The sequence below is a fragment of the Pseudonaja textilis genome, chromosome 2, assembly GCF_049901715.1.
Source record: "Pseudonaja textilis isolate UNSWEBS1 chromosome 2, rPseTex1.2, whole genome shotgun sequence".
Lineage (NCBI taxonomy): Eukaryota > Metazoa > Chordata > Lepidosauria > Squamata > Elapidae > Pseudonaja > Pseudonaja textilis.
The window spans coordinates 65,600,934-65,625,914 of NC_141991.1; the positions used below are offsets into that span (position 1 = coordinate 65,600,934).

At 42.8% G+C, this 24,981-nt stretch overlaps 1 protein-coding gene across 1 annotated transcript in view; it reads left to right on the forward strand.

Moving 5' to 3' along the window:
* Positions 1-1,688: 1,688 nt before the first annotated feature.
* ZFYVE28 (zinc finger FYVE-type containing 28) overlaps positions 1,689-24,981 on the forward strand; it is a 39,617-nt gene continuing 16,324 nt past the window's right edge. Inside the window, exon 1 of the mRNA XM_087924180.1 lies at positions 1,689-1,980. Coding sequence (XP_087780306.1) covers positions 1,939-1,980 — 42 coding nt within the window. The 5' untranslated portion in view covers positions 1,689-1,938. The remainder of the gene's footprint in view (positions 1,981-24,981) is intronic.

Sequence of the window (24,981 nt, forward strand, 5' to 3'; positions counted from 1 at the left end):
GAAAAAGGAGCACATGAGGGTTTTTTTTTCTTTTTTTTTAAATTTGCTATATCATCCGAAAGCCAATTTCTCAAACTATTGGCAATTGTAGATACAGGTTTATCCAAAATTCTGAATAAAACAGTTGTACGTTTCTTCAAGAACAAAAACCAGAGTATTTGGCAAAGGAAACTAATTTCATATTTAGATTTGTGAAAATCCACCCTTCCCCTTTAATTAGCACATGTATACAAGCAACAGATTTACAGCCAGTTAACTAAGGAGATCAGGTTTCAGTAGTAGCAGAATGGTTATGTTTATAGTCCCAAATAATGGTGGAAACAGCTCATCTCCTCCGTTTGTGAAACATTAATCTGGTCAGTAAATTATAATTGACTGTGAAATCTCTACGAAGAAATTGTTTAATTACTTCAGGAATAATTATATCTGAAACTATAAAATGTGGGAGAATAAAAATATGCCAATTCAGATTCTCTGAAACTATACAATCTTAGCACTCCTTCTGAGATTTGATATTTTATGTTGGATCATCAATACAAATCAGAGGGATGGGGAAGGATGTGGAACTCAATGCATGAAGGCCTCCTGTGCGAAATATGAAAGTGCTCTTCTTCAGGATGAAACTAATACATAGCTAATATCCCTATTGTACCATAAATCCAGGACTCCAGTCTTGCTGGCTCTCAGTGAGGGAGCCATTCATATTTTATTCTCTTTGATCCTAGTAGTTGTTTGGGATCCATTCCTTCCTGCTTGCCTCCTAGCTATCCTCACTATGTGACCAAACACTGAGAGGAGCAGCAGCCACATAGTTGCATTACCATGCCAGGAGCAGAGAATTCGAATACAGAGGGGCTGTCTGTCAGAAGCACTGCTTGTGAGTGTGTGCATATTTAGAAGCGCCTTGGCCTCTTCCTCCTGATTGAGACTTATATTGGGTAACTTTTAAAATAAAAGGTGCTCCTTGCTCTTCATTCCTTATAAGTATTTCCAGCTGAGGCATCTCAAAGTGGGGACATCCCTTTTTAAAAACCAATATAACAGGGCGGTTGAGAGCTTTGTTAAATGTTTCTTATGAAGTAGTCGGTGGGATTAAAATCATCTTCCTTAAATACACAAAAACCGAGCTGAAGTTGCAGGGCCGTTTCTAAACGTGAGCAGGGTTAGCAGGAGATCGTTGGTCGAGGAGGATCACTGGTTAGTGCCTGCCCTGAAGATCGCTTTCGGTCGCCTAAATAGCGCCCTTCAGGCGGAGCCTTTGCCTCCGTTGGCATTCAATGCCCCTGGAGAGCTTCAGTCGGGGAAGAAAGGAACCCACAAGAAAAGCAAAAGCAACCATCCTTCTGGTTTTAATGTACCTGAAATGGCGGCTCTTAAGGCAGGGGAATCACCCAGGCTCTCATGACTACAGCCAGGCTTGTATCAGGATGACCCGGCCAAGGTGCCGGTCAACCGCACGTCCCCAACCGCCATAGAACTGGAAAGGCCGGCGAGACCCGCCCCCGTGGCTGTAGTTCTAACGACGCGGGGTCCGTGGCGAGAGCGGAGCGGCGTCCTGCCGCCTTCTCCTCTCCGCGGGACTCCCGTCTCGTTCTCCCGGGCCGCGGAGAGTTGGCTGCCGCAGCCGCTGCCCCGCGCCCCTCCCCTCAGAAACTTTGATCCAGGCGGGAGCTGCGGCTCCGTCAATCAGCCGAGCGCCGGCGGAGGGAGCCCATCGCAACCCTACGCGGTCACGTCCCTGTTGGCCGAAGGCTTCCTCTGGCCCTCCTCTGGGCGTGGCCAGGCGCTATAACATCCCGGCCCGGCTGACAGAAGCCTTGGAGGAGCCGCCGCCTGTGGGTGGTGCGAGTTCCAGCCCGAGAGCGCCGAGCGCAGGTGTGTCGTCTCGTCGAGCGAGCGAGGGCGAATTCTCCGGCCGCTGCGCTCCCGGCCCCAGCCATGCTCCCCGCCGCTGTCCGAAGGTGGCTGCACAGACCCAAGGTGAGGCTGAGGCGCTTGGTGGGTTTCAGGAGCGGCAGTCCCGGAGAGCAGAAGCCGGGTGCTTCTTTCTGCCCCCCCACCCCCAGTTGCTGAACTAGGCCTGGAGTCGTCCGTCCCCCGTCCCCCCCCCCGGGCGGTCTTTCTTCCCCGAGCGCCACCCGCGGCTGCTCCTGTCCGCGTCCCGTTTCTGTTTTGGGTGGGGTGGGGTGGGGTGAGGTGGGGGGGGAGAAAGGAACCGAAAGACCGTCTCCGTTCGGGCTGCGACTTGGCGGGGGCGGGCTCCTTTTGTGCGCGGGCTGTGAAACGGAGCTCCCCCTGGTCTCCGAAGACTTGCGCTCCTCCCGGCGTGACCAGGCAAGCGGGGTCATTGAGTAACCGAGCGCTGCTTTCTTTTCCCCACTTTTTCGGCGGCTGCTGGGGGGAGGGAAGGACGGCTGCTGTTCGCGTCCTTCGGCACGACGGCGGCCCGTCCTGGAGTCTGCCGTCGTCGGGCTCTGTTACGCGCCTGTGGGGTTTCCCTCTTTTGTCTGGTCCGCCTCGTGCGGTGTAGCTGCGGCGATAGTAAACCCGGGAGCTCCAGGTGTGTGTGTGTGTGTGTGTGTGAGAGAGAGAGAGAGAGAGAGAGAGAGAGAGAGAGACGCTCGGTGCGTCTGCGCTCCCTTCCGGCGGTAATTGGGGTCGAGTTAAGTAGGGAATTTCTTTGTTTTTGTTTCTCTCTCTCCCTCCCTCTCTCCCTCTCTCTCTTTTGCTTCTTTCTTGGTCTGTTTATGAGTTGATACTCCAGAAAGCTACACTCTTGAAGCTACGCCTCAGCTCCAGCAGAGCGCGTGTGGCAATTGCAGTTCCAATTTTCTGTCCCGCCTGTCAACCTTGTCGCCACCCAAGAGTGCTTCAAAAGTGTTCTCCTCCTTGAGTTCCGTTTCGGGAGTTTGAATTCGGGACCTTGGCTAACTAACCCCTAGTATGGTTACAGTAAGGCTGGTGGGTTGAGCTCCGAGCTTGGCGGTTTGATCGCAAACGTTTCGTTGCCATCCGAGGAGTCAGTGCGTTTTGATTTGGGTACTACGGTATTCCTAATCCTGCAGGAAGCCGTTGAGGCGAGGCTTCTGATTCCTACTTCTACAGTATCTGACTTTCTGGTATGTAACAAGATATGCTAGATTTTGAGCAAAAAAAAAAAAGGGGGGGGGAGGGAACCAGGTATACAATAAATTGTAACTGGGAAACAAAATATGTACAGCTGAGAAACATTGTGTCAATCAACCATTTTTAGCCTAAACCTGTCAAAATTCTGCCAGGGAAGAAGTCTTACAGCCTACCTTTTGTACAAAAAAAAAAAAAGTATCCTGATAGTTGCCTACAGAGGAAAGATCTAAGTAGACTGGGTGGAGCTGAGAAGTTGAAGTTTGTGTGTGAGTTGTCTTGTTGCATCACTTCTTTAGAAGAAGGTGTGGGTACAACAGGCTTTACAGGGAGCAGTACCGACTATTGGTTGGTAAGAGAATGACTTCCTGCTGATTTATTTTATGACTCACTTTCCACTCAGGCTTGAATTTTGAAATATATAATCTGAGAGTATACACTTGGTAGACCAGCAGAGATTGCCATATGGTGTGTAAGCTGTAAATTGTATTGCATGTCTGTGGTTTAGGGTAATTGGTCCATCTCGTGTACCGCCCACCTTGCCCAGTATTATCACCCCACAGATGCATCAGTCTCCATATCAAAAGTATAAAGGTTTGTTTAGTTTCTTACTTGCAGTGAGCATTCTGACTTGATTTCTTCCAGGAACAAAATGGTTGGTTTTCACCCACTGTTTCTGATGAATCTGAAGCAATCTTCTCCTTGGCTCAAGGGAGTTAACCCTTCTCTTCTTGCATGGAGCCCATCCCTCACATCTAAACATCATAATGGAATTCCGTTGAGTTGACTTATCTTAAATTTCACCTTGGTTGAAATATCTCAATCTTCCATGAATTCCCAGGGCCTTTTTTTGTTCATCAGTTTTGTTCTTTTCTGCATTTTCTTTTGCACCAACCCTATCAATTCTGGAACCTATGAGATATCACATAAATACATCTGCAAGAAATGTGTAAGCAGCAAAAGCCAGGATGGCTCAGATAGTTTTTATCCATAGAGTTACCAGGAGTGAAGTAGGACTTGTTAAAACCTAACAATAATAACAAATGGCATTGGGATCTTAAAGGTCCACCAAGAGTACAGAAAAGTGTAACATGATAGCATGATTTTATACTAGAACTTTTTGTATTTCTGATTTACACTCATGCTGCAATTCATATAACTAGCTATGCAAGTATTATTTGATTTACAATAACTGGGTTTCACCGACATCAAAGGAATGCATCAGTTGAACTTCTTTGTACGTGCCAACACAATCTCTTCCCAAATTGGTATCTTCTGGACCTGTTGGGATATCAAGTCTCTGAACTCTGAACAAATGCTCAAAGGAGGGTGTTGAACTTTTTTCAACACATGTAGTCTATAATTTGTTTTAGCCATGCTGTGGCTAAATAGAACTGTTTTAGTACTGAGTAAAGCTATGCCTGAGCAATGCATTATACTTTGAATGTATGTGGGAACTGCATGTTTTTCCATAATATATTAACCTCTTCCTTTCAGTTTTTATTTTCTATATGTGTTGATTTAATTTTATTAGCATGGAGGACTGCTGTATCAGTTCCTCACTACATTACTGTGCATATTAGACAAGTCATTTAAAATATTGGAGCTTACAGAAGTTTAATTCATTCTTAATCTTTAACTTATTTATATCCTACTCTCATAATTAACACTGTTGAAAATCAATCCAGTTATGTTGTCACTAAATTTTAGTGGGGTAAACTCAGGATGTTTTGGGAGCCACAAATTGAGGGTGTGATCCATTGAGGGTTGGGTGTGTGTTAAACAATCTTGTTCTGAAAATATAAATATGTGATCATACATAGTGTAAAAATTGTGTGGGGTTGGCTCTTTCAGAAATTGAATGTCTGAAAATCCAGTTCTTGATTTTTTTTCCAATTCAGGCACCTAAAATACCTCTCCATTTACCTTTTATAATACTTATGAATTGGAAACTTTTTTTAAAAAAAAATGGCTTGCTTATTTTCTCCAAACAATGTAAATAGAAATAACATATCTCACTTGTTAAAACTCACAGCATTATCAAAACATAAATGCAAAATGTGTAGGAGAGAAATGAAGAAAGAGAAATCAGCAGGGGAAGCGTTCACCTCATTGCACCATTACAAAGCAGATCTTGGTTTAAATCATTTCTTTACTGCAAAAAGCTCAGAATATTCAGATTCCCCCTTGTGGCAGTAATATTTATTTGTATAGCTATGAGACAGTGAGTGTGAAGGCCATAGGTCTGGCTTAAAGTCTAAAATGCATGTATTGGCACTAGTGGAATTCAAAAGTGAGTGCAGATTATTGCTGCCATCAGACATGTTTCCCTGCATTAAGTTCCCATATTATCAATCTAGGTACATAGGAGAAAAATACAGTATTTGATGGTCACAACATGACTGCACTCCAGTAGCTGAAACATTAAAGTTTCCACTTTCTTGATTGTTCTGCAACTTTATGAACATTTTGAGTAACTTACATGGTAAGAAAGTAAAACTCTCACTTCTGTGCAAAGCAAGCATGCCAGTGATAGTGAAATCAGCAAGGGCTCTCCTGCACTGCAGCTTTAAGCTGCTTGATTCCCATACTTAAATTTCTACTGGTAGAAATGAAGCTGGCTTAAGATAATACTTTCCAGGTTTCAACCCCCTTAGCCACAGTGATGTCCTGTCTGTACCAGGGGTCTCCAACGTTGGCAACTTTAAGACTCGTGGACTTCAACTCCCAGAATTCGTCAGCCAGCTTTACTGATCTATACCACACTTTCTGCAGTCCCCAATTGGTAGATTCCCTTGCTTTTGCTTTTTGGTACACCCCCCACCCATGCCAGGGAAGCAGGCCCAGAGCTCTTACCTGTCCATGGAGAGGCTTTTTAGGACATGAGGCTTCTATTAATAGACCTTACATATGGACTCTTATACACTGACTGCCCTCCCACCCTCATATTTGACACCTTTCTGTTTGGGGAAAGGAATGAGCAGCAGACAGGGATATCTATGGTTCTTACCTGTAGGAGCCAGGGTGACTGTTTCCCTGGTCTTCATTAGATTTATGTCATTGGCTGGTGATTCAACTAGGAAGCTGAAGAAAGACCTCCTGGAAGAAGGCAAACCACTTCTGCATTATTAATAAGAAAACCGCATGAGCTCATTCATGAAGTCACTATAAATTATATTCTACTCAAAGAAAACAGCTGCTTTCCTCAAGACTTGTGGTCACCACTGTTTGTATGGATTGTGAGCAGCGTCCCACAAAAACCTGCTCTGTAACCAGTACCTAGTAACCAAAATCAGTTCAAAAGGAACTACGAAGTAGTTGTTCCATGTTTTGTACCAAACAGACGCCATGTGAAAGACCTTTGCAGTACCAACCCTCCCCAAATCACAGACGTCTCAGAAGAGGTGAGCAAAAGAGAGAAACTTATTTTAAAACAGTTGTGGAGATCTGCATCCTACATTTTTAATGACCTTTAGCTGAAAAGTTTAAAAGTTTTAGTGAGTTGCACACAGCTCAGAGAGAGAGTGAATGCAGGTAGTCCCCCCCAAAGTACGACCATAATTGAGCCCAAGATTTCAGTTGCTAAGCAAGGTAGTCATTAAGTGAATGTTGCCCCATTTCTTGCCACAATTTTTAAATGAATCACTGCAGCTGTTAAATTAGTAACACAGTTGTTAAATGAATCTGGCTTCCTCATTGACTTTGCTTGTCAGAAGGTCACAAAAGGGGATCACATAACTCCAGGATACTGCAACTGTCATAAACATGAGTCAGCAAGATGCCAAGCATCCGAATTTGGATCACGTGACCCTGGGGATGCTGCAACAAATGGTCATAAGTCTCAGTTTTTTTCAGTGTTGTTGTAACATCAAACAGTCACTAAATAAACTCTTGTAATTTGAGGATTACTTGTATTTGTATTGCTGAGCACCTTTAGCCAAAGACCTTCAGATTTGCCTGCGGTCTTTTCAGAATTTCATTATCATAGCCCTCCTCTATAAATATCCTGAGCTGAGCCAATATTTTTTATAAGTTGGGTAACACTTTTAGCTTGGTTTTAAACTCATAATATACTTGAAAGGTTAGAATAAGGTTTGTTTTTCTTTGAGTTGATTCTAGGGGCTAAATAATTACATACTAACCCTTGTTCTTAAACTAGTCTTCCTCAAACATTAGCCCAAGTATATGTTGAATAGCATCTGACCCTCTTCTAATGTTCCCAGATTTAATGTTAATAATTATCTGTGATATTCCACCTAAAGGAATGTCTGTATACAAATACTTTCAATATAGTATGTCTAATAATTTTGTTGAGTATAAACACTAGGAACAGAAAATAGGTCACAATTGGGATGTCTGGATGAAGTAAAATTTATATATAATTAGCTGAACAGGTATCTTCCACGTTAGTGTTTCATGTTTTTCCAGTAACATGCTTTGTACTTGTTAACACAACATTGCTAAAAGGCCATTTACATATAGCTTAGTTCTGAACTCTAACTGGTAGCTGTTGTATTTTGCAGACTATGTACAATTTTAAACATAGTCTTTTGCCATTATTTTCCCGTATCGTGATTTTTCTCAAGGGAAAGTAATTTTTTAATTAACAAAATTTAAAAAGAAAAATATACAAACGTATAAAAAGAGGCAAAACTAAAAAGTTATAAAAGTATGTTTATATTTATCAACAAACTGAAGCCATAATTCATTGCAATCATCTACGGTTGATCTATATTAATCCTGCAAACCACTGAAGAGCTGGAAAAGCATGTTTGGAGAAAAGTAACTTGTTTTGAAAGTATATAGAATTGTTTCACATATGCTAAGTCATGGTTTCATTAATGATGGTTTGTATAAATGTACTTGTGACTTATTTAATAATTAAATAATCCAGAATTGTGCACAATAGTCTGCAAATCACAAGGGGTTAGGTACATATAATAAGTTTAAGCCAAACTGAATATACAGTTGTGCTCATAAGTTTACATACCCTGGCAAAATTTATGATTTCTTCGCCATTTTTCAGAGAATATGAATGATTACACAAAACCTTTTCTTTCACTCATGGTTAGTGGTTGGCTGAAGCCATTTATTATCAATCTACTCTTTTAAAATCATAATGACAACAGAAACTACCCAAATGACCCTGATCAAAAGTTTACATACCGTGGTGATTTTGGCCTGATAACATGCACACAGGTGGCACAAAGGAGTTTGAATGGCTATTAAAGGTAACCATCCTCACTTGTAATCTGTTTGCTTGTAATTAGTGTGTGTGTATAAAATGTCAATGAGTTCCTGGACTCCTGACAGACCTTTGCATCTTTCATCCAGTGCTGTACTGATGTTTCTGGCTTCTGAGTCATGGGGAAAGCAAAAAAATTGTCAAAGGATCTGTGGGAAAAGGTAGTTGAACTGTATAAAACAGGAAAGGGATATAAAAAGATATCCAAGGAATTGAGAATGCCAATCAGTAATGTTCAAACACTAATCAGGAAGTAGAAAATGAGGGGTTCTGTTGAAACCAAACCACGGTCAGGTACACCAACTAAAATTTCAGCCACAACTGCTAGGAAAATTGTTCAGGATGCAAAGAAAAACCCACAAATAACTTCAGGTGAAATACAGGACTTTCTGGAAACATGTGATGTGGCTGTTTCAAGATGCACAATAAGGAGGCACTGGAAGAAAGATGGGCTGCATGATTGAATTGCCAGAAGAAAGCTATTACTACGCAAATGCCACAAAGTATCCCACTTACAATACGCCAAACAGCACAGAGACAAGCCTCAAACCTTCTGACTCAAAGTCATTTGGAGTGATGAGACCAAAATTGAGCTTTTTTCCATGTAGAATACTTTATTGGCCAAGTGTGATTGGACACACAAGGAATTTGTCGTGGTGTAAATACTCTTAGTATACATAAAAGAAAAAGTAAATTGAGCTTTTTGGCTACAACCATAAACACTACATGAAAAGTACACCATTCCTACTGTGAAACATGGAGGTGGATTGCTGGTGTTTTGGGGATGTGTGAGCTACAAAGGCACAGGAAATTTGGTCAGAATTGATGGCAAGATGAATGCAGCATGTTATCAAAAGATACTGGAGGAAAATTTGCATTCATCAGCCTGGAAGCTGTGCATGAGACGTACTTGGACATTCCAACATGACAATGATCCTAAACACAAAGCCAAGTCAACCTGTCATTGGCTACAGCAGAATAAAGTGAAGGTTCTGGAGTGGCCATCCCAGTCTCCTGACCTCAATATTATTGAGCCACTCTGGGGAGATCTCAAATGTGCAGTTCATGCAAGGCAGCCCAAGAATTTACAGGAACTGTAAATGTGAATTTTGGAGGCTTTTTGCCAGGAAGAATGGGCAGCTTTACCACCTGAGAAGATAAAAAACTTCATCCACACATACCACAAAAGACTTCAAGCTCTTATTGAAGTTAAAGGGGGCAATACATCGTATTAAGAACTGGGGTATGTAAACTTTTGATCAGGGTCATTTGGGTAGTGTCTGTTGTCATTATGATTTAAAAAGAGTAAACACAGTTGATTGATAATAAATGGCTTCAGCCAACCACTAACCATGAGTGAAAGAAAAGGTTTTGTATTATCATATTCATATTCTCTGAAAAATGGCCAAGAAATCATAAATTCTGCCAGGGTATGTAAACTTATGAGCACAACTGTAATCATAGGCAGATTCTTAGTATTTGGATGTTGTTGTCTGATGACGTACAGATGGGACACTACAAGTTGATTTAATTATACTGGATAGCCAAAAGATTCTGATCATCACACCTCAAGTCCAGCTTCCTGTGTCAGTCATAAGAATGAATGTGTGTAATTCAAGTAATAGTATAGAAACTGTATTGGTCAAACTGACGGTCTTGTTATACAGGTCAGTATAAAATCTAGTCTGATTACATCATTTGTGGTTATGACAACATTATGACAAATATCCAATAAAGAAGGCTCAGTCCACTTAATTTTGTGTAGCTGTTATTTCAAAAAGGCTTTGGATTTGGAATGAGTACTGTATAAAAGACATGAAATGGATCAGGACAGAAAATTGTTATTTATTTGTACATACCTATTTGCATTTCCCACCCCCACCCCGGTTGTCTGAAAACAGGTTATAGCAAATATAAAGACAGGTTGCTGATACTGAATAAGCACAATTTTCAGTTTTTACCTGTGTAGGAGAAATAGAGAGATTTAAAAGATCAGAATACGGAAACAAGCTCATGGAAGAGCAAACAGTCAATATCAAGACCAAAACTTTACAGCATTCTTAGAATCAAAATAGGCGCTGCTTTAGTTGCTTTAAAGTTAAAATTGAATATTTGAAATTGAATTGGTTGATCATGTGCCATCAAATCAGCGTTGATTCTTAGTGACCATATAGATAGATTTTCTCCAAGATATTCTGTCTCTCACCTTGGTCCTTCAGATTTTCGAATGTGCATCCATCTTGTTGCTGGTCATCCTCTCCTTCTCACTTTTCCCAGCATTATATAGACTTCTCCAGAGAGTGAGGTTTTTTTATACAGTATAATGTGCCCAAAGTAGGATAATTTGAGCCTAGTCATTTGAGACTTCAGTGAGAACTCTGGGTTGATAGGTTTGATTGTTTGTTTGTTTGGCTATTTTAAACTGCATTGTCCATTCCAATACCAAAATTCAAAAGTGTCAATATTCTTCCTACCGACCTTCTTCAAGGTCTTAAACTCACTTCCATAGAGCGTCACAGTATCACAATACAGTATTTTGCACAGGGAAGCTATTACCTGCAATAAAGTATTCTGAGCTTTGTACATATTAGATACTTCACACACCTAAAAACCTTCTCCAAGGTTTTCATTGCTACTTGGCCAAGTCCCGATGTAGAATAATTCCTAATGACTGGTTCCTTTACTATTAAAATGTGGAAGCTATCCACCTCTTTCATATAAGAGCTATCCACCTCTTAATTTGTCAATTCTAAGACTGGTTTCTGTACAGTGGTAGGATTCATATTTTTTTTACTGCTGGTTCTGTGGGCATGGCTTGGTGGGTGTGGCAGGGGAAGGACACTGTAAAATCTCCAATCAGAGGTGGTATTTGCTGGTTCCCTGAACTACTCAAAATTTCCACTACCAGTTCTCCAGAACTGGTCAGAACCTGCTGAATACCACCTCTGTTTCTGTATCTCCTATCATCTTCATATTTAATCTTAGTCACTGTGCACTTTGACTTTCAATAGGGTTGCAGATTGTTTGCACTTCAGTAATCAGAATACTGTTATCAGCATAGTGCATGTGCCTTCCTCCATTTTAAACTGGATTTATCATCTTCCAATTCAGGTTCCCTCAATACTGTATATATTCAACACACAAATAAAGACAGAATGTACTGTACGGCATTATATCTGTCTGTTTCTCCATGTTGTGTTCAAACTGTAGTTTACCAACCTATGTACAAGTTTTGCATTAGGGGAGTGTGATATTCTGGGCTTCCCATTTTTCTAAGCACATTCCACAACTTTGCATGATCAACAAATTAAAGGTCTTTCTATAATCAGTGAAGCACATATTTGCTCCTGTTTTTTAAAAATTCATATTTCAAATATGTATTCCCTAAGGGTAATCTGACTACAGTAGTGTACCATCTGGACTTTTGGCAGGGGTCTCTGTTCTCCGAACTTTAACTCCTGGATGTTTCATTAAAAAACTAGGTAACATCTTCAGCAGCGTCTGCATCTGGGCTTTCTCAACAGGTTAGGGTCCCATGTAAAACATATTCTGGTAGTTAAACAGAATATCAACCAGAATATCTACTGTATCCCAATGGCCAGCTAAAGATCACAGTGAAGAATGAATAAAATAACACTCCTAAATTAAAACATTGAGTTAAATATAACTAAACCTCCATCTAGAATGCATTACATCCCACCTTTCTGGCCAAACTATTGCTTTAAGTTCCTCTGCCTTGCCCGAATTCAGCTTCAATTTACTGGCTTGTGTTCTGTCTACACAGTAGTCCTGCAACTTTGCATAATTTTAAGGAAGTTAAATGGAGTTATGAGCCATCAGTACTTCTCTAGTCCAAGACAACTTCTCTCAGAGTCAGATAACCCTTTTAGAATACCGCCTTGTGGTGAAAGATGTTGAAATATATTAGTTAATGAATAGGGTCAAATTTCTCGTCATGCCAGAACAGGCCACATATTAAACTAAAGATATTTCAGTGTCAAGAAAACATGAGGAATCAATTTATAATAGATTCAGAGAATCCCAGTCCTCCAAAGTTATCTTGATTGGCAATGCAGCAACACATATATCTTGTCCAAAAGAGATGTTTTTGCACTTGCATTGTAGTTTAAATCTGTGTGCTGCTGTAAGATATTATTCCCACCTACATAGACACATTTATAACCTTAGGGAACTAGCCAGTCTACACATTCCCATTTTGTTGTAATGATTGAGGAGAAATGAGCAGACAGATGATAAGTGGCAAAGTATCCAACAACACCCATTTCAGAGGGCGCAATATTAATGCAATAATCCACATGTGAGTGTTATCGTCAAAATGTTTAACAATCAGGTGTGAAGGTCTAAGAGCAAATCTGCCCAAAAATTTAACATCTCAGCAAAAATCCTGTTTAGGAAGTGTACATTTCCCACCCAGAGAAGTTTTATTGGAAGAGGCTAAGTATGGAGATGCAATCTCTTTTGTAGTCTTTTAGCATCACCTTCTTGGCTAAGAACTGCTACATCCCTCACCTGGCTTGTATTATGGAATCTAGTGTTTTTTGGGGGAAGCTGACTTTTTAACCAACGAAACCTATTATTATTCTCACTGTTTCTGAAAAACAAACAAAAATTAAGCAGTCTGTGACTCGTAACAGATCTTAGATTGCAAGGAGTAGGCCTATGTAAAAACCCTAATGGAAGTGCAATCAGGCTTAGCTTTAGTTTAGATGTTTCACTTTCCAACCTGTACCATTTCTCTGGGTTTTTATTTAATAATTATGTGAACTCAAGGGGTGTAATCAGCTAAATGAGTAGAAATAGTTGACTCATTGCTACAAGTGCAGTTTGTACTTCTGAGAGCATCCCCCCGTTTTTTTGTTAAAGCTTCCTGCCTTCCCAAACATGTGGTATAACTTTATACCAAAAGATTGGGCACATCCTGAGATTGCAAGTAGAATTTATCTTGACTGTAAAATGCCACTATAAAGTCAACTATTTGAAAATGATTACTATACTGTGCAAATGTACAATTCAACCCAGTTAGCTCCCTTGTTGTCATCTGTTTCTGATATCCTTAATCATACTAGAGGAAGAAAAGGAGATTCTTGCTAAACAATGGTACAATTCTGTGTGTGACTTTGAGCCTTTCTGCACGTGCATCTAATCAGGATACAGATATTCTCTGGACATCTCTCTATCTCTTCCTCCCTCTCTCTCCCCCCTTCTTTAAGTCTCCAAAAATTGCTTTCACCTCCTCTCCAGCCTATGAACAAGTTAATGAATGGGAAAAATCCCATGCCAAGAAGTTTGAACATCTAAAAGTTAAAGAAAACTGTTGATTTTGATTTGTCAATAAAATCCAATCTGTTGATCTAGATAATGAGCAGAGACCTTTAAAACCTAGGAAATTTCAAGAACTTTAACAAAATCAGGGTGCCACTTTTGATTTGATTTGTTTAGCCTTGTTTTTCAAAGGAGGAACAGCAACATGAGCCTTGGTGGCGCAGTGGTTAGAGTGCTGTACTGCTGGCCACTTCTGCTGACTACTGGCTGCCTGCAATTTGGCAGATTGAATCCCACCAGGCTCCAGGTTGACTCAGCCTTCCATCCTTCCGAGGTGGGTAAAATGAGGACCCAGACTGTTGGGAGCAATATGCTGACTCTGGAAAACCTGTAAAGCAGGGATGGAATCTGACCGGTATAACTACTGGTTCTGTCGCTCTGCATCGCATGCGCATGCATGCGGGAGAGTCACACAAGTGCAATTTATGACCTGCTGAGCTGCCCGGACAGCTGAGCAGCGCTGTGTACAAGTGCACAGCGGTTGGAAAAGCCCTTTTTCCCTGCTTTTTCAACTGCAGCTGTGTCGCACAAAGCAGCTGCAGTTGAAAAAGCAGGAAATAAAGGTCAGATAAGAGTCCAAAACAGCAGCAAACATAGAACTGGTTCTATGTATGCTCTCTGTTTGCTGCTCTTCAGAGCAACCTGTTCTACAGAAGTGGACAGAACCGGTAGAATCCCACCCCTGCTGTAAAGCACTGTGAAGTGTTCTATAAGCCTAAGTGCAATTGCTAACATCTCCCAAGCTGTTCCAGACAAAGTAAGCAGGACATTGTGGAAAAAAGTTTTAGAGAAACCCTTGAGGGATGCAAATCACCATATCCTAAAAGTTCTATTGATAAGTGCATATCACATTTAAATTATCTTTGTAAAAGAAATGCTTTTCCCACACCCCGATTCAACAATAGCTAAGCTATGTTAAATATTTATTCTTTGTAGTACTTAAGAAGAAATTCAGAAGACCAATAGCAGAGAAGCACTTACTACTGGTAGCTATTTCATCCTCTTATATTTATCTTATATTTCTTATATGTTCCAACTTTCTGGTCAGCCCTTTCTTCCTTTCTTTTGTTATTGTCTCTTAGAACAACCTATGAAAAGTAAAGGAAATTACTTGCCAGGACTTAGAATAGCATTGTTATGAAATATTCTAATGCTATAACATACTTATTATTTGTGTGCATGTGCCTTCAAGTCTGTGTTTCAATGCTGATTCCTGGTAACTGCCTGGACTAGTCCCTGCGGTTTTCTGGGCAAGATTTTCAGAAGTGGTTTGCTCTTGCCTCCTTCCTATATCTGAGAAGGAGTGACTGGACCAGAATCGCCCAGCTTACTTTATATTTAAGGTAGAACTAGAACTCATAGTCTCCTGGTTTCTAGCCTGGATCTACAGTGAGATGTTCAGACAAGATTTGACATTTGTATCTACCTATTGAATACTTCTCAAGTCCTAGAGATAGGCAGATGTTGATGTTTAATGGTGATATTTATCATATTTATTATATTTTTACTCTTTCTTCCTCTTGTACAGTTGAATTTGTTTACTTGTTATTTCCAGCTTTGTAGAGGTAATCACTGTTTAATTTTCTGTTTTTCTTTGCTTTAGAAGATGGGTGGCACTTTTAGTTTACTGGTAGTAGTGGGAGAAAGTTCTCTATGTCTAAATTAGACAGTTCTATCACTTTAAAAAAGACAATCTTTAAAAATCTGTGGTGCTGACTTTGCTAGTTCTGGTCCAGGGTCATTTGGAGAATGCTGCATATTGGAAAAGGGTTAACTTTTCTGTGATGAGTAAGAAATAGTTTTGGTGGCCCTAGAACATTTTTAAGATTAGGCCTACACCCTCTTATTTGTTTTTCAGAGGGAGAGGTACAGCATGAAAAACAAGAAGGCAAACAGCTTACAAGGAAATTTAAGAATTAGTACCCTACTATGTTTACTGTAGTAGTTATTATGGTGATGTGCTTGGAATAAATAGGAAACAAAGCCCATTCACTGAGGTTTCTTAGTGATTATTTGTACAGCTCTTTGGCCTTTTTAAGCTGCAATCAGAATTATCCTTTAAAAAAGGGTTTCATAAACTGTGTCTAGTATCCACTGTGTATGGGCTTTGTTTACATGAGCAGAAAAAACATTATACTGGAAGTATTATAATGGTTTCTACTTTCTTAAAGAATGCCATTATAATTTATATTATATCTGTCCTTTGCTCCAGTGAAGAGGAATAGAGTTTATTTAATGCACATTAGGATACTCAATCCCCTCCATGGATTATTAACTTGCAATAGTGAAGGGGCTTGCACAGCCTAATAATGTGTTCAGAAAAACTAGGTGATATTGTAGACAGGATGGGATGAAGATCCACTGGAGACAAAAAGAAGAAACACTTCCAGTATTCTGCCAAACAAACAAAATGAACATTCACAAAACAGGACAATGAAGTAGACCAAAATGGTTCACTTCATATCAGAAATTCTACCGAGGACAAGGAGATCGTGGAAGCAATGCAGCTGCTATTTTTGTTGAAAAGGAATTGATCAAAGCTGAGTACTTGAATGCAATCCCAAAAATGATAGTATGGCCTCAAATAGTATTCTAGGTAAATGAATCAATATCTGATCCACATCTGTACTCCAAGTATAGATGTAATTCAGGCAATAATTTTTTTTATCAATAAATAAACAGAAATTGAAAAGATCTCTTGCAAAAGTTTAAGCTACTCCCGTTCCCAAAACAGACTTCATACTAAGTGTAACTAGAATAGTATCTTGAAATGATAAGAAAATTTGGCCTTGGTGCAGGAAATGAAATAGGAGACCACCAAATAGGACAACACCAAAATCAAACTGTCTTTTTTGTTCTGTAAGCAAAGATGGATAAATTCTATAAGTCAGAGAAAACAAGATCTGCTCAGATCACAAACTATCACAAAAGTACAACTTAAAACAAAACCCTCCAAAACTACCAGGCCAATCAAGCTATGAGCTCTACATTATATGAATGTTGAAAGTAAAGGATAGATTTAATGGACTTAATTTGAGAGACTGTTTGAAAAACTCTTTACTAAAATTTGTGACTTCATTAGAATGAAGTGAACCAAAATATTCTAATATGCAAAAAAGTTTTTAAAATGTCTTTAAACTTTAATGTGTTTAAAAAACTGAAAAAATGTGGAAAGCAAAAGACAAAAAACAAAGAGGAAAAAGAGTTCTACAGAAGATCAAGAACAAATAAGAAAATGTATTTAAATAAACAGTGGGAAAAAATTGAATGGGAAGGACAAGAGATTTATTAAAGTACAGAAATCAAGTAAGCTCATATGCAAAAGTGAACATGATAAAAGATGAAGGCAAAATTATATTACAAAAGGAAGAAGGAAATTAGAGATGGTACAAATGTGTAGAAGATCTTAATCAAAAGGTTTCCAAAATTGATGATCTAACTGAACTAGAAACAGACATACTGAAAAGTGAAGCTAAAGGGCCACTAGGAAATTTTGCAAATAATGCTGCAGAGTTGATAATAAATCAGCAGAACTGTTTAAAATTTTACCAGATCATGGTGTTAAATTGGTGTCTGCAGTTTGTAGGCAGATATGGAAAACCCAGCAGCAGACAAAGAACTGAAAAAATAATTTCTATTCCAATACTAAAACAACTGTGTTCAAATTACTGAACAATTGTGTTTATCTCACAAGCTAGTTTTACATACTAGTAAGATAATGCTTAAGCTTTTGCAATCTAGACTTCTACAGTACACGTGAGATAAAAACTGTACAAAGTACAAAATTGATTCAGATGATGCAGGAGTACCTGAGATCATATTGCAAACATCCAAAGGATGATGGAAACAACCAGTGGTGGGATTCAATTTGTTTTACTACTGGTTCTGAGGGCATGGCTTGGTGGGCATGGCAGGGGAAGGATACTGTAAAATCTCCAGTCAGAGGTGGTATTTGCCGGTTCTCCGAACTACTCAAAATTTCCACTACCGGTTCTCCAGAACTGGTCAGAACCTGCTGAATACCCACCTCTGGAAACAACAATTTTTCTTCATGGTTGATTAATATAGAAAATTAATATAACTTTCAATGGTGTCAACCACAAACAAATTTTCAGTAGTCTTTAAAAACATAAGAAAAGCAGGCCTATTGAATTTGTATGGTGACCAGCTTGATTAGAATAATGGACCAATTAAATAACTTTAAATTGTCTTAAAATTGTGAAAAGAACTAAGGTTTCATACAGTCAGCTTGTTTGCTTGGCTTGCCTGCAGAACATTCTACAAGCAAACTGGAATTAAAAATGCAAGGAGTAACCTCAACAACTCAGATTGGTGGCTGGATGTCAGGAGAACTTATGAAATCTCTTGTTGAAGATGAACAAATGGAAGTCAAAGGCTGGTATGATGTTCAATAGTAACAAAATAACAATAACAAAAAAGATAAGATTATAATAACAAGCAGTGTCAACTCAATGCAAGCAGTGGAAAAGCTGAAGTAATAAAAGATCTTATTTTCGTAAAAAGCCAAAGTTCAGAAGCATAGTAATTGTAGCTATGAAATAAAAACATGTTGCCACTTGGGGAAAAATAAAATCAGATTGAGACAAATTATTCATATTTGGAGACATCAGACTGACAAGATTACATACTGTCAAGGACATGGTCTAGATTTCACAGCTGTATAACATTTAAGAAAAGCCCTCTGAGAAGATGAACAAATAAAGATGTTTTCCTTTGAATTATAATACTGCAGATAGTTGTTGAGAATACTTCAAGAAGAAGAAGAAGAAATAATTTAGTATTAGAAGGAGTAAATCCAAACTGCTCACTGGAAACACTAATATTGAAATGTTAGACACATAATGAAAAGGCAAGAAGATCCTGATACTTGGAAAATCAAGGACAATGCAAACTAAAAGTTGATGGGGAAAAAAGATGACCAGATGCCAACACTATAGTGATATAAACATGAGCATACCAGACTTCAAAGAAGCCGTTACTGAGAAATTATCTTCGCAAAATTATCTCTGTCAGCTGACAAAGAGTCAGAAACAAGAACCCAGTGCTTAGTATGAATACCTGAGTTGATCAAATGTTAGTGATCCTTGAGAAATAGCTAGGTTGGCCCATAGAAGGAAAAGGAAGTGTTTTGTATTTTTTAAAGATTTATTATGACATAACCTAATTTGAGAAACAGCCTATTTTGTTTTTGTTTATTGAATTTCTACTCTGTTTTACCATTACAAACAACCCCAAACCACCCCATCTGAATAGAACAAAGCAGCTGACTAATGGGGCTATGTTGTCATTTTGTTTATTACAGTGATAGAAAACCCAGGACTTTGAACCGCAAACATTAATAGTCTTATCAGTTAATGGAATCTGAGTGAAAAGCTAGGATTTGTTTCTGTCTGAGATGGGGCGTTGGTTCTTACCTGATACGCTTCTTTTCATGGAGCTGTCGAGAGCGTCCAGGTTGGGAGGAGCTCCAGTCTCGGCTCTCACAGGCTGAGCTTGAAATTGAGGAACGCCCCCCACCATCACGTGGTCCTCGGGCGCCCCCAGGTTTTTGCGCAGACAGAAGGAAGGTCCTGTTCTCATCACACTCAGGAAAAGAAATATATTAGATTGCTCGGTCGAACAGCCAGGTTTCCCACCAGACGGCCTACGGGTGGGGCTGGACGCTCGACAGCTCCATGAAAAGAAGCGTATCAGGTAAGAACCAACGCCCTTTTCCATTGAGCTGTCTCGAGCGTCCAGGTTGGGACATACCAAAGCTTGGCTAGTCCTGCGGGTGGGGCCCCGTCTGGTATAGAATCTCTCCTGGGACCCTGAAGGCCCACTGGAAGGCATGCCCAACAGGAGGAACCCCTGGAGGTTGGAATGTCTCAACAAGGGGCCTAAAGAGGAGGCGGAGCTGTCCAGAAGGCAGTCCCGCCAAGGAGGCCAACAGATGTGCACTGGAACCGTGATTCAAGAGACTGGGAAGATCGACCCGTGTTGGGAATTCCCCTGGGAGAACTCTGGGACAGAGAGGAGGAGGGGAGGAGGGGCCCCTCTGCTAGGATCAGGAAGGCCCCGGGGAACCAATTGCCTGGACGTAGCGAGTTCCCGGAACAGCGGCCTGTCCTGAGGGGAGCCAGGTTCGGTTCCGCCCAACGGCGAGGCGGACGACTTTGCTCAAGGATCCAGCTGGCCGAGGGCTGCCTTGTCTGGGGATAAAAGTAGTAGTGAAGGCTAGAGATCTGTGTGAGGACCGGGAGCACAAGGAGGGACCCCAGCTAGCATTGGATGGGGTAGATGTGTTGCCGACCAGTCGCCCAGGGCAGGGTGAGGAGGACAAGAGTGCTCCTGGGGTAGGAGCCTGTTGCAAGCAGGGGTTAGAGGTCGGAGTAGAGATTGGCCTTCTCGCCTCCTTCTCTCTCTCTTTTTTAAAAAAAAACAAGCGCCTGGGGACGACTGCATTATCGGGAGCGACGGAACGAACCTCTCGGATCCCGGGAGGGCTTCCTGGAAGAGTTACCTCCGGACCCATCCGGCTCCGCTCGGTAGGGAGATATGTAGGGAGAGGATCGGTAGTATCTGGAAAAGGAGGAGGAATGGGAAGAACCCTGGCGAGGAGAGGGAGAGGAACCTCTGAAGTCAGACCTCCTAGAGAGGGAAGGGAGGTACTTGCGCTTGTTCCGGGTCTCGGCCAGGAATGGGTCAAGAACCGGTCCAAATAGCTTCCCCCAGAGATGGGGCTGATGCTAGCTTAGCCTTGTTTTAACGTCCGCTTGCCAGTGGCGGAGCCAGAGTAGACGGCGGGCGGTGACCTGGGACGAAATGGCCCTGGTGGAGAACTTTGCCGCCTGGAAGGTGGCGTCTGCCGAGAACTCGGCCGCGGCCAGGATCTTGGCAATGTCCTGGTGCGCCCTGAGATTGGCTGCGGGAACATGCTGCTTGAGCTGCTGGAGCCACTTGATGGAAGACCTGGTGAAAAAAGACGCGGCAGTGGAAGCCCTGACTGCCCAGGCGTCAGAGAGGTGAGCGCGGCACAGGGCCAGTTCAGCTCGCTTGTCCTCGGGCTGGAGAGCATCGAGTGAGTCGCTGGGGGTAGAGCGGGAAGCCAGGCCTACCACGGGCTGGTCCACGGGAGGGGATCGAGCAAGGTGGAGAACTGCGGTTCCAGGTTAAAAAACGCTTGTCCTGGGCGTTGGGGGAGGGGCCCCGAGGAGGCCAGCTGCCTAGAGACCATGTCTGAGAATATGGGCGGGACAGGGATCACCTCAGTTTCCACCACGGGCTGAGAGAAGAGAGAGTCGGGAGGAACCCCTGCCGCCGCTGGGTTGGGTGGGGAGGGGGTTCAGGCCCGAGGTAGTCCTGGCTTTGAACAGGAGGGACCTAAATAGGTGCGGTTTAAAGAGCCCTAAAACGCGGGCTGGCCTGGAGAGAGGCCCTCGTCGTCCGACATGTCCCCCTCTAGGGGGCCTGTTCCCGAAAAGAGTTCGCTGCCTATGAGGGACCCCATGTCGGGTCCTGCTCGTCCCCAAAGAGGGAAGGGTCCCCGGGTTCTCGGGCCTCCATCCCTCCATTTCCAAAGGTAAGGTTAAGTCCCCTTGGGAGTTGCCTGACCATGCGAGGCCGCTGATCCTAGGGCCTCGGGGGTCGCAGGCCGAGGAGCCAGACCGGCCAGCTGCTGCATCTGTTGCGCTACCCTTTGCCGGATGGCCAGCTCCATAGCCTGCATCAGGTTTTCGGGTATTTCCGCCATGGGGGTGGGTGAGACTCCTCCGGGCGCAGTTCTACAGCAGTGGTGGGCAAGGTGACCTCAGGGGCCTGTCCAGGCTGTGGGGAAGAAGCAGAAGCAGGAGAGGAGGGGAGAGGAGGATGGGTGGAGGTTGATGGAGCGGAAGGGTCCCGGGCACAGAGCTTGACTCATGAGAGCGTCTGTCAATCTCCCTTTCGAGGGCCCTGTGTCGCCTGAGGGCATCCCTTTGGGAAGCTTTGGATGGTTCCTGTGCCTGTTTGCGCAGGTGGTGGGATTTAGCCTTGGCCTTCAGAGAAGTGCCACGAGAGGTATTGTCGTCTGCCATCTGGAGAGGAGAGAAAAAAAAGGAAAAAAATTTCTGGTTAATGCGAGGCGGTTAACGGGTCTGGGTACCGCCTAAGCAGAGGCTGGAACTCCCAGTGCTCGTATCGCACCCCTTTTTGTCAAGGCAACAGAAATGTTCTGCAACGTGTTGGGAAGTAGGGCCCAGCCGGGGCCAATCAGCCAGAATAACGCCAAGCTGTCCCTGCCGGGCGAACCGGGGAAGGGACAGGCAAGCAACTAACTCCTTAGTTGGGGAGAGACTATGAGCCAGAGATTCTTGTGTCTAGGGAAGACCAAAGCAGGATTGCAAGGTATTTGAGCAGTCCCAGGATCTGCCCAGGAGTCAGGAAACAATGCGGCCTACTGGTAGGCCTCTGATAAAAACCAATGACCTTGGGGCCGCAGGCAGAAGGGAATAATGTAAGCTGAAACCAGGTCTGGATGCGGCCTACGGAGGCCGGAATCCAAGTGCACGTTCCACGCCCCCTTTTAGTCAAAAAAAAATTTTCTGTTTAAAATAGAGGTTTGGTACGAACCAGGGCCAGCCCAGAGACCAATCAGCCAGAAGGTGAGCGCCAGGCAGCTACGGACCGGGGAAGGGGTGGGGGGGGCAGAGCTGCTACTTCGCCTGCTGGAGAAAGGCTGCAGGGCCAACGGGCCCTATTTCTGCAGGAGGCCTGTCGGTAGAATGAAAGACAGGCTGAGACGTGGGAGTCCCAGGCTGCCTAATGGTCAGTTAAGGCTGCGGCCTGTAAAAAGGCCTCTAGTAATGGCGGACGGCCATGCGGCCACTCACAAGATGGCGGCCTCCAGGGCACACCCAAGATGGCGGACGCCACAGGGGGCCCAAGATGGAGGCCGCAAGTAACGGAGGCAGCCCCAGCGGCGGTAAACTCCCAGGAAAGGTAGAGAAATCGACCCTTTGGGAGAACCAGGGAAGCGTTCCCTGGGCTAAATGGCATTCGCGGGGGAAACAGCGGCTAAAGCGAGGAGAGGCAGGCAGAAACAAGCGGCCTCGCGCAGAGCGATTAGGCGGCAAACGAAGCGGGGGCAGCGCCTCGGCGCTCGTTTTCTCCCTTAAGGAAACAGTTCGGATGTTAAAAATACTCCCTGGGGAGTTCAAACCTGAGGTCCTGCGCTGCCTGCGGTGATCCACTAGAAAGGGATGAGAAGGAGAGGCCTAGAATGCTGAACGACCGAGCAAGAGAAAAACAGCCTGTTCACCACGAGGCTGAGCAAAAAACTGGGGAGCGCCCGAGGACCACGTGATGGTGAGGGGCGTTCCTCAATTTCAAGCTCAGCCTGTGAGAGCCGAGACTGGAGCTCCTCCCAACCTGGACGCTCGAGACAGCTCAATGGAAAATTGGCCTGCATCTCTTTTTTGGAATGGGCTGAAATGGATAAGAGATGCAAACACTAGCTGTTACTGTCTGATTTCAGTGCAGTATTTTCAAACTTCTAGTTTGATTCCAAGGTTAATCTGCTGTCATGGACTAAACTGGTAATAATAATTTTTCATATCTTGTTCCTTCTGCCTCTTCTCCTATGCCTGTTCTTACTTACGGTACGACATCGCATATTTTACACTGCCTAATTTATGGCAATCTGAACAGTTCACAGATTAAAAAAAACTCATAAAAAATAATGCAATGATAAAAGAACAAAAGGGGGCACAATCCAGACAACAAGCAAAGTAACCTCACATTACTCAGAAGAGGGTTCAGTTACCTTGCCAAAGCTCTGAGTGAAGAACCAGGGCTTCAAGGCTCTCCAAAATACCAGCAGTGCAGAGCCCTCCTGGATCTCGAGGGGAACTTTATTCCAGAAGGCAGGTGCAGAGAACATCTGCTTCTGATAGATAACATTGTTTTAATCAAAGGAACCTGGAGCACACCAACCCTGCCAGATCTAATTGGTCAGGCAGATACTATGGAAGAAAGGCATTCCTTCAAGTTACCAAGCTGTGTGCCATGTATAGGCAACCACCACCACCTTGAATTATACCCAGAAGCAAACTAGTAACCAATGCAACTTGCAAAGTAAAGGTGTTGTGTGGACATGTTGAGGCTTGCCCATCATTATCTATACCTCTGCATTCTGGATCAGTTAACCTTGTATATGAACTTCAAGGACAGCCCTACGTAGAGTGTTTTGCAGTAATCAAGTCATGACTGACCAAGGCATGAGTGACCATCTCAAGGGGTTCCCATTCTAGGAGAGCTTTCAACTCATACAACTGATGCAAAGGCCTTTCTGTCACAACCTCTGTCTGCTCATTGAGTAGCAGTTGTGAGTCTAGGAAGGCCTCCAGACTGTGCACCACTCTGGAATGGGGAAGTGCTACTCCATTTATAATTATAGTGTAGGTGGAACATTTCTACATCTCAAGTCACTTGATCTTGGTAGGAATTAAGTCAGAGACAGTTCTTCCCTATTTATACCCACAAAGCTTCTAGGCACTAGGACAGAACGTCAGCAGACCCATTTGACCAGCCTAGCATCAAAAGATATAATTGTACATCATCAGTGTATTGATGATACATGCAAACCCCAAACCAGTAGATAACCTTATCCAGTAGCTTCATGTGGATGTCAGAGGGGAAGGGAGAGAGGGAATGGCCTAGGGAGTGATTTATCCCACCCAACTAACACAACTGAAACCAATTGTTGAGAAAGAAAAAGAATCCTCATAAAAACAGGCCCCCAATTCCCAACCCCCAGAGTTGGTTCAGAAAGATATGGAGTCAGTGATAGTCAAGCTACTGAGAGATCAAGAAGCACAAGGATGGGTGGCCATTACCATCTCCCTACCTTTTCGACCATAAGTGATCTATGCTATGTTAATGCTAAATCCCAATCTGAAACTCATCTGAAACTGGTCTACATAATCCATTTCCTGCAGTTGATGGAGGGTTCTCATCAACTCCAGACTGACCAGCTTCTCAACAACCTTCCTCAGCCTCTTGAGAGATACTACCCATCTCAAGGCCAATTCCATAGCATGGACCCAACCATGGCTCATCTCTCTGGCCACTTTTATAACTCAGGAATGGGGGTCAAGCTGACAACAGAGAGAACCCTGTCTCTTCTTTAAAAGTCTCTGGCTAAAGTTCATCCCAGATCATACCACCAGACCATGCCCCAGGTACTGCAATCTGATCTGCCCAGTTAAGTCAGAGTGGATCTGAGCAATTTT